Source organism: Trichechus manatus, unplaced genomic scaffold (assembly GCF_000243295.1).
Source record: "Trichechus manatus latirostris isolate Lorelei unplaced genomic scaffold, TriManLat1.0 scaffold00253, whole genome shotgun sequence".
Lineage (NCBI taxonomy): Eukaryota > Metazoa > Chordata > Mammalia > Sirenia > Trichechidae > Trichechus > Trichechus manatus.
The window spans coordinates 238278-247349 of NW_004444189.1; the positions used below are offsets into that span (position 1 = coordinate 238278).

General features: G+C 36.9%; 1 protein-coding gene across 1 annotated transcript in view; it reads left to right on the plus strand.

Moving 5' to 3' along the window:
• The window catches only part of CDK14 (cyclin dependent kinase 14), a gene marked incomplete at its 5' end in the record, with an annotated part of 305956 nt that overhangs the window by 218018 nt on the left and 78866 nt on the right, over positions 1–9072 (plus strand). Inside the window, one exon of the mRNA XM_004389659.2 lies at positions 1635–1683. Coding sequence (XP_004389716.1) covers positions 1635–1683 — 49 coding nt within the window. The remainder of the gene's footprint in view (positions 1–1634; positions 1684–9072) is intronic.

The window sequence follows — 9072 nt, forward strand, 5'->3', positions numbered from 1 at the left end:
ACATTATATGACATTGGTGGTTTGGTTGTGAGCATGTGTAAACACCATATAGTGTAGGAAGAGAGAACCAACGTTTTTGTATTTGATTGGAGATGTCTTTATAGAGGAAACAGCAGGCCTCACTTGGCAGATGTGTCAATATTCTTCTATAAATCAACTTAGAGTTTGGAGGTTTGGAACTTGTGTTTCTTTTCTTAACTCAGTTAAAACTTACATATTCTAAGAAATAATTACTAGATAAACAAATTATGGTATATACACACAATGGAATACTACGCAATGATAAAGAACAATGATGAAGCCACGAAACATAACACGGAGGAATCTAGAGGGCATTATGCTGAGTGAATTTAGTCAGTCACAGAAGGACAATATTGTATGAAACCACTATTATAAGCGCTCAAGAAATGGTTTAAACACAGAAGAAAACCTTTGATGGTTACGAGGGTGGGGAGGGAGGAAGAGGGAAATTCACTAACTAGACAGTAGACAGGAATTATCTTATGTGAAGGGAAGGACAACATACAATACAGGGGAAGTCAGCACAACTGGACTAAACTTAAAGCTAAGAAGTTTCCTGAACACAACCAAACACTTCGAGGGACAGAGGAGCAGGGGCGGAGGTCTGGGGACTATGGTTTCGGGGGCCATCTAGGTCAATGGGCATAACAAAGTTTATTAAGAAAGCGTTCTGCATCCCACTATGGTGAGTGGCATCTGGGGTCTTAAAAGCTTGTAGGCGGCCCTCTAAGATGCATCAGTGGGTCCCAGCCTACCTGGAGCAAAAGAGAATGAAGAACACCAAAGACACAAGGAAAATATTAACCCAAGAGATAGAAAGGACCGTATAAACCAGATGCTTCATCAGCCTGAGACCAGAAGACCTAAATGGTGCCCAGCTACCACCAGTGACCGCCCTGACAGGGAACACAACAGAGAGTCCCTGATGGAGCAGGAGAAAAGTGGGGTGCAGAACTCAAATTTTAGTAAAAAGACAAGGCTTAATTGTCTGACTGAGACTAGAGGAACCCCCAAACACATGGCCCGCAGACTGTCTGGCAACCCAGAACTAAAACCATTCCTGAAGCCAATGCTTCAAAGATTAGACTGGACTATAAAACGTAAAATAATACTTGTGAAGAGTGTGCTTCTTAGTTCAAGGAGATACACGAGACTAAATGGGCAACTCCTGTCTGGAGGCGGGAGGAGAAGGCAGACCAGGAATAGGAGCTGGTTGAATGGACACGGGAAACCCGGAGTAGAAAGGGGAAGTGTGCTGTCACACTATAGAAATGCAGCTAGGGTCACATAACAATATGTGTATAAATTTTTGTATGAGAAATTAACTTGAGCTGTAAACTTTCACCTAAAGCACAATAAATAAAAAAAAGAAAGAATTACTAGAAAACCAGATTATGAAATAAATCATCCTAGACAAAAGAAAGCAATGCTTACTTATTTAAAATATTATTTTTTTCCTGTTTTACTCTTTATAACAGCTGGTTATACAACCAATAGGTAAAGACCTTACTAGGGCTAACATAACTATGCCTTTTTAAAAGCTGAGTTTTTTTTAACATGCTTGCACTATATACTTTTGAAACAAAGATTATCATTTCTCTTTTTTATTTCAGAACGCTTTACCGTGTACAGCTCTAAAAACCTGAGACAAGCATGGAATAAGTAAGTCTTCATGTAGATTGCGCTCATGCACTTTATCTTTCCCTCTCTTTTAGCTTTTTTTTCCTCTTTTAATTTTTAAAACTGCTCTGTTAAGTTTGTCATGCGATTCATTCATTCATGCATTTAACCATTCAACGATTAGGAAACTGTTACTGCGTGCCAGACCCATGTTTAGCCTGAGCCTACACCATGTAGGCCTACACCAAAGACCATGTGAGTTTTGGGTTCCTAGAGCAATGTGGCATCATTTTAGGGTTGTACATTGTAAATTCATCATGGTGTATCTTGGTGTAACTGGATTCTGAGAAAAGTTTTAGTATCAGGAAAATGCCATTTGTTAAATGCAGTGTATTGAGTGGCTCTATAATTTAAATAATGTTGGCGACAACCTTTGAACTAGATAAAACTGATATTTCAGATTTTCTCAGTTTACCTCTCTGCCCCCCCACTCCTCCAAGCCTTATTAGGAAGCTAGGTACATGTATCACTGGAAGTATATGTCACTCCATTTATTTAATTTCTATTCTCTGATTTGAGCTTGTTGAAATTTTTTTTAGTTATTTGTTCTGAAATTTGAATACATTACTGAAGATCTGGCTTTCACAAGTTCTTCAGGGGTCTTATTGCAAGCCATTCTGTTAGTAAATCATTGAAAACTGGAAAGCAGGGTAAGTGAGTCGCCCTGGTTTAGTTGTTGGTTTTTGGTTTGACCACAATGGTAGTACAGTGGTTAAAGCGCTTAGCTGCTATCCAAAAGGTCGATGCTTCAAACCCACCAGCTGCTCCTCGGGAGAAAAACTTGACAGTCTGCTTCCATTAAGATTACAGCCTAAGAAACCATATGGGACAGCTCTTCTCTGTCCTATATGGTTGCTACAAGTTGGAATTGACTGTACGGCAACAGGCTTGGTTTTGGTTTATCACGTTTCAAGCATTATGTAGGGGTTCAGGTAACTGGAACTGCCTCAATTAAATAAGCTAAAATTCATCCTAACAAAGTTTTGGCTGTGGGGTATTTAGTGTTACAGTCTCAGTTTTTACGGTTATAAAATGTTTAACTTTAGACACCATCAGTTATAAAAATACAAAATAAAAAAAACCTTTTTATATTACAAATGTGACTGTAATCAATGCTCTTACTGGATACAATGGGTAGTTTATACTGAGGAACTCATGGAATGCAATAGATTGAATTCTGCAGTGGTTTATCTGAAGTATCCAGTAATTCATTTTGATTAAATTCTTACTTAGAATAACACACTGGTGTAATTATTTTTGTCTAACATGGTGCTTTACTTTTTTTGTTTGCTTTTGTGAACAAAGTTTTGTTTTTCTTTTTATTGTTGCAAAAATATAGATAACACGGCATTTGCCAATTCAACATTTTTGGCACGTACAGTTCAGTGATACCAATTATATATCAATCACGTTGTGCAACCATCATCAATATCCATTACAGGGCTTTAAATTTGACATTGGAAGAGTTAGTTCTTAACCTCTACAAAGTCTCGCCTGAGAGGCATGTCTTCTACTAGGCACATTATGTGTGTGCACCCCCCACTTTACCTAACCCTAGTACTGATGGATGCTCTAACAATTTTAATTAAGTGCTTTTTATACACCAGGTAATATATACAGTATAAAGTTCCCACCTTAATTAAACACTCAAACACATTCCTCTTTCATAATTGTTCAAAAGGTAGCCACTTTATAAAATAATACTTGATAAAGCAGTTGAGTCTCTAACCCTATCTTTGAAGTAAAAGGAAAATCTGGCACAAAGTAGCATTTTTGGGGTTGTTGTTGTTAGGTGCCGTCGGGTCAGTTCTGACTCACAGCAACCCTGTGTACAACAGAACGAAACACTGCCTGGTCCTGTGCCATCTTCACAGTCATTGCTATGTTTGAGCCCATTGTTGCAGCCACTGTGTCAGTCCATCTTGTTGACAGTCTTCTTTTTTGCTGACCCTTTACCAAGCATGATGTCCTTCTCCAGGGACTGGTCCCTCCTGATCACATGTCCAAAGAACACGAGACAAAGTCTCACCATCCTCGCTTCTAAGGAGCATTCTAGCTGTACTTATTCCAAGATGGATTTGTTCATTCTTTCGGCAGTCCATGGTATATTCAATATTCTTCGTCAACGCCATAATTCGAAGGCATCAATTCTTTGTCGGTCTTCCTTATTCATTGTCCAGCTTTCACATGCATATGAGGTGATTGAAAATACCATGGCTTGGGTCAGGCACATCTTAGTCCTCAAAGTGACATCTTTGCTTTTGAACACTTTAAAGAGGTCTTTTGCAGCAGATTTGCCCAATGCAGTATATGTCATTTGATTTATTGACTGCTGCTTCCCTGGGCATTGATTGTGAATCTAAGTAAAAGGAAATCAGAGTTGTATCCTTTCACCATATACATTTAATCTGTATGCTGAGCAAATAGTCTGAGAAGCTGGACTATATGAAGAAGAATGCAGCATCAGGATTGGAAGAAGACTCATTAACAGTCTGTGATATATAGATGACATAACTTTGCTTGCTGAAAGTGAACAGGACTTGAAGCACTTACTGATGAAGATCAGAGACTACAGCCTTCAGTATGGATTACACATCAACATAAAGAAAACAAAAGTCCTCACAACTGGACAAATAAGCAACATCGTGATAAACAGCATTTTTGGGGAATGGTCTCCAATTTAGATAACTGCCCATTCCCTTTTTTCAGAAACAGCTAGAATTACCTTCAGAATCACCCAGAAAGATAAATGGCAACTCTTACTCACTTAGAATAGTCTACAAAAGGGAGGTCTATAGGCAATGCTGAATAATATTCTTCTACTGTCCTTTTGTGGATATGACCCTACACCATTTACACCGAGACTACCCAGTCATTCATTTTTGCAACTTGTATTCAGTACCTGCCATTTTAGGGACTGTAGCATATATGTCCAGATGAACGGCTTTTCTTGTTCTATCACTCTGTAGTGACTATTGGGACATTGCTCAGAGAACACATTTTTACCCATTTCCATCACTGTACCCCTGGAGAAAACTAGGCTATTTCAAAAAGAAAAAGGAGGTTGAAGTATCATTCAAGTTATTCCATTGCTTTGCTTCATTTTGACCACGTAAAACCTGTGTATGTGACAACAAAGGCAGTTAATTTCATAGACAAAAATCAGGATGCGTGATCCTCTGCTATTGCTACTTTAGAGTATTTTAAAAACTATGTGCATTTTGCTTCTGTTAATCTCTAAATTTAATTTTTCCTAAAAGATGCTACCACCACCACTACTTGCCATCAAGTTGACTCCAAATCATGGTGACCCTATGTGTGTCAGAGTGGAACTGTGCTCCATAGGGTTTTCAGTGGCTGATTTTTCAGGAGTAGATCACTAGGCCTTTCTCCCAAGGCACCTAGATATCAGTAAATGAGCTTTTAACTTTTAGGGCAATAAGAATTCTCCAGAATATATATAATTTTTACAAAATAAGAACAATCTTAAAGATACTTTCCATAAACATAGCATTTATAATTTTTTTATAAAAAATAAAACCTCAAATAAGTAAAGAAGTATTATATTTTTATGCAAGGTTTTTTTAATCAGTTGGCAGAATCGTAGTTAATACTTTTTTAATCTTTACCACCCACATATGCTTTTTTTAACATTAGTAATCAATTCAAAGTCATTTAATAAACTCAGTCCCACCCTTAGATTATTTTGAAAACATTTTAAGGAAAATACTAAAGCTGAGCTTGAGGAGAGATTGTAAATGTATAAATGAGTTGTTTAGAACTAAACTATTTTTAAGTCTTATTTTTTGTTGCTTTAAGAGTTTATTTCAGAAGACACTAAGTAATAAAATCATCACTAAAAATATTATTAAAATGTTACTTTCTGGTAGTCCTGTGTTAAGTATTGAATCCTTAGAGCTACACCCACAGCCTCTAGCCAATTCGAACCCAGTGTAATTTAGAAAGAACTGAGAATTCAGAGACATTAATTATATTATTGATTCTTCCCCCAAATCGACCTGTGACCTTGAAACCATTATTGACATTTTAACATCTCGCACATTCAGGAGTGGGATCTAGGTTTGGAATGATTGCATTCAAACACTATTAAACAAGTGCTAGCTTTCTCCACTGCTGCTAGATAATTTGCCTGTCTACAGCACAATTACTGAATTGAAGCAATTGATAAGCTGTCTTGTACAATGGTAATAGGTTCATAATAAAGTGACCTAATTTACAAGAACTAATTTGATTTCAATTTAGGTGGATTAAATCTGAGTGGGATAAATAAGAAAGTAAATGGCTGTTCAAAATTAAGTAACAATGCTTTTAAAAATATGTATTAACCCAGCTATTAAAGCTAGTGGACATGTTAACTGACCTCAGAGAATAGGAATTTCTTGAGAAAGGAATCCTGAAGACTCTTCGAGTGGTTATAACAAGTGACTCAATTTATTTCGGCACCAAGTCTGCCCTAGGTAACACCCATGCAATTCCCAGCTGACTTCATTTATATAAATAACCATGGGCATGATTTCATCTTTTGAAAGATTTTTTAGTATTCTGGGGAAACAAAGCAGTGATGGGGGAGAAATATCAAAAGATCCAGCAGATATCCAAATACAAAAAGATAATATGAAGAAGGAATCTTAGTTGTAAGATTCAGAATAGTGTTATATTAATACTGTTGTCCAGAATAATATTAATTAAGAAAAGAAAGACCTTTTATTCTCTTATACTAGAAGTACATGATCCATATGTGTTCTTCCTACTTAAAGGGGGTTTTGGATAAAAAGGAGACAAACCCTAATTTTACAAAAACATGTACTGTTTTATGACTGCTTTAAAAAAATTCATTTTGTTTCATTGGAGTTATAAAGACTCTCCTTATTTTTCTTCCAAATCTCTCTATTTATAGTTGTCTGACATTGGCACGTATCCACAATGAACTAAGAATTTCAGCTACTTAAAAGATCTTTTATTATTTTGACTAGAGAAGCCGTCTTAGTATATGCTCTCCAGCAAAGTTAAGGATAAGATTCCAGGAACACATTTGCTTGTTTTGGAACTTTTTAGCAGCTAAACAATTTTGAAGGTTTGAAAGTAGCAAAAAGAGAACTGAGGATAAGCCACCAAAGTCACAGAAGACAGACCAAGAAAATACAGTGAGATCGGGGCTGGTAAAGCAAAGCATGTCCACAGAATTGACTAGGTATAGGTTAACCTTTTCCTGTCTGCTCCACCCACTTCCTCTAGTTCTGCTTATAATCCTCCTTGTTAGTTAAATACAACTGGACTTCTCCTAAGAATCTATAGGAATTAATACTTTAAAATGTGTCATAAATACAGAGACATTGTTATGAAGCTACCTTTACAGTAATGCAAAAAAATAGAGAGGAAGAAAACATTTGCCTACAGATATTCACATGTCCTAACAGAGTCACAAACCCTAATTTAGGAGGTTTAGAAATGTTTCCTAAGTTTATATTCTTGAACTTTCCTGCGAATATTTTATCTGATTCAATGTTTAACTTCTGAACATATTTTAAAGATGACTTAACTACATTTGTGACATGTGCACAAAACAATGTGTTTAAAACAATATTTATAGAAGAATAGCATAAATTTCACTCTGTATATATATGTTGAAGCTCTTGAAGTACTTAGTGATGAAGATCAAAGACTACAGCCTTCAGTATGGATTACACCTCAACATAAAGAAAACAAAAATCCTCACAACGGGACCAATAAGTAGTATCATGGTAAATGGAGAAAAGATTGAAGTTGTCAAAGATTTCATTTTACTTGGATCGACAATCAATGCCCATGGAACCAGCAGTCAAGAAATCAAATGATGTATTGCATTAGGCAAATCTGCTGCAAAAGACATCTTTAAAGTGTTAAAAAGCAAAGATGTCACTTTGAAGACTAAAGTACACCTGACCCAAGCCGTAGTGTTTTCAGTCACATCATATGCATGCAAAAGCTGGACAGTGAATAAGAAGACTGAAGAAGAATTGACGCCTTTGAATTATGGTGTTGGCAAAGAATATTGAATATACCATGGGCTGCCAGACGAACGATCAAATCTGTTTTGGAAGTGCAGCCAGAATGCTCCTTAGAAGGGAGGATGGTGAGACTTTGGACATGTTATTGGGAGGCTCCAGTCCCTGGAGGACATCATGCTTGATAAGGTAGAGGGTCAGTGAAAAAGAGGAAGACCTTCAATGAGATGGATTGACACAGTGGCTGCAACAATGGGCTCAAGCATAGCAACGATCGTGAGGATGGTGCAGGACGGGGTAGTGTTTCGTTCTGTTGTACATAGGGTTGCTTTGAATTGGAACCAACTAGACAGCAGTAACAAAAACAACATATATATATGTATATATATATGTTGATGGTTCTTACTGTATTTTTCTTGTTACCATATCTGTTGTGTTCCATTAAGATTTAAATCAGTTACTCAAGAAGATCAAAGGTCCTGTTTTCCACTCTGCCTTATTGTGCTAAGTTTATCTAAAATTTTCTAAAATAATGTTCTATCACAAAATAAGGTAGAGTTTTCACTTCTTTACCAGTTGTTTAGAAATACGAGAGGCATGTAGAACACTGTTGACACTAGGAGGTGCAGTTGAGTTGAGCCAGTTCTTTAATTGTTTTTCTCCACTTTCACCTTTTTTTCAGAGTTGATCGTTTTTGTTATAATTCTATTTACTTCAAAGTAACAGTTTTCCTTCATTTAGTGCCTGGAAATTTTTTCTCACAATATTTTCAAAGAATATTTTTTTTTTACATTACCAATTCATTTTTTTTTTTTAGTTGTACTTTAGGTGAAGTTTTACAGAGCACACTAGCTTCTCATTAAACCATTAGTACACATATTGTTGTATGACATTGGGTAACAACCCCACAACATGTCAACACTCTTCCTTCTTGACCTTGGGTTCCCTATTATCAACTGTCTTGTCCCCTCCTGCCTTCTAGTCCTTGCCCCTGGGCTGGTGTTCCCCTTTAGATTTGTTTTTTGGGCCTGTCTAATCTTTGGCTGAAGGGTAAACCTCAGGAGTGACTTCATCACTGAGCTAAAAGGGTTTCTGGGGGCCATACTCTCAGGGTTTCTCCAGTTGATGTCAGGTCAGTAAGTCTGGTCTTTTTTTGTGATTTAGAATTTTGTTCTACATTTTTCTCCAGCTCTGTCCAGGACCCTCTGTTGTGATCCCTGTCAGAGCAGTCAGTGGTGATAGTCCGGCACCATCTAGTTGTACTGGAGTCAGTATGATGGAGGCCATGGTAGTTGTGGCCCATTAGTCCTTTGGACTAATCTTTCCCTTGTATCTTTAGTTTTCTTCATTCTCCCTTGCTCCCGAA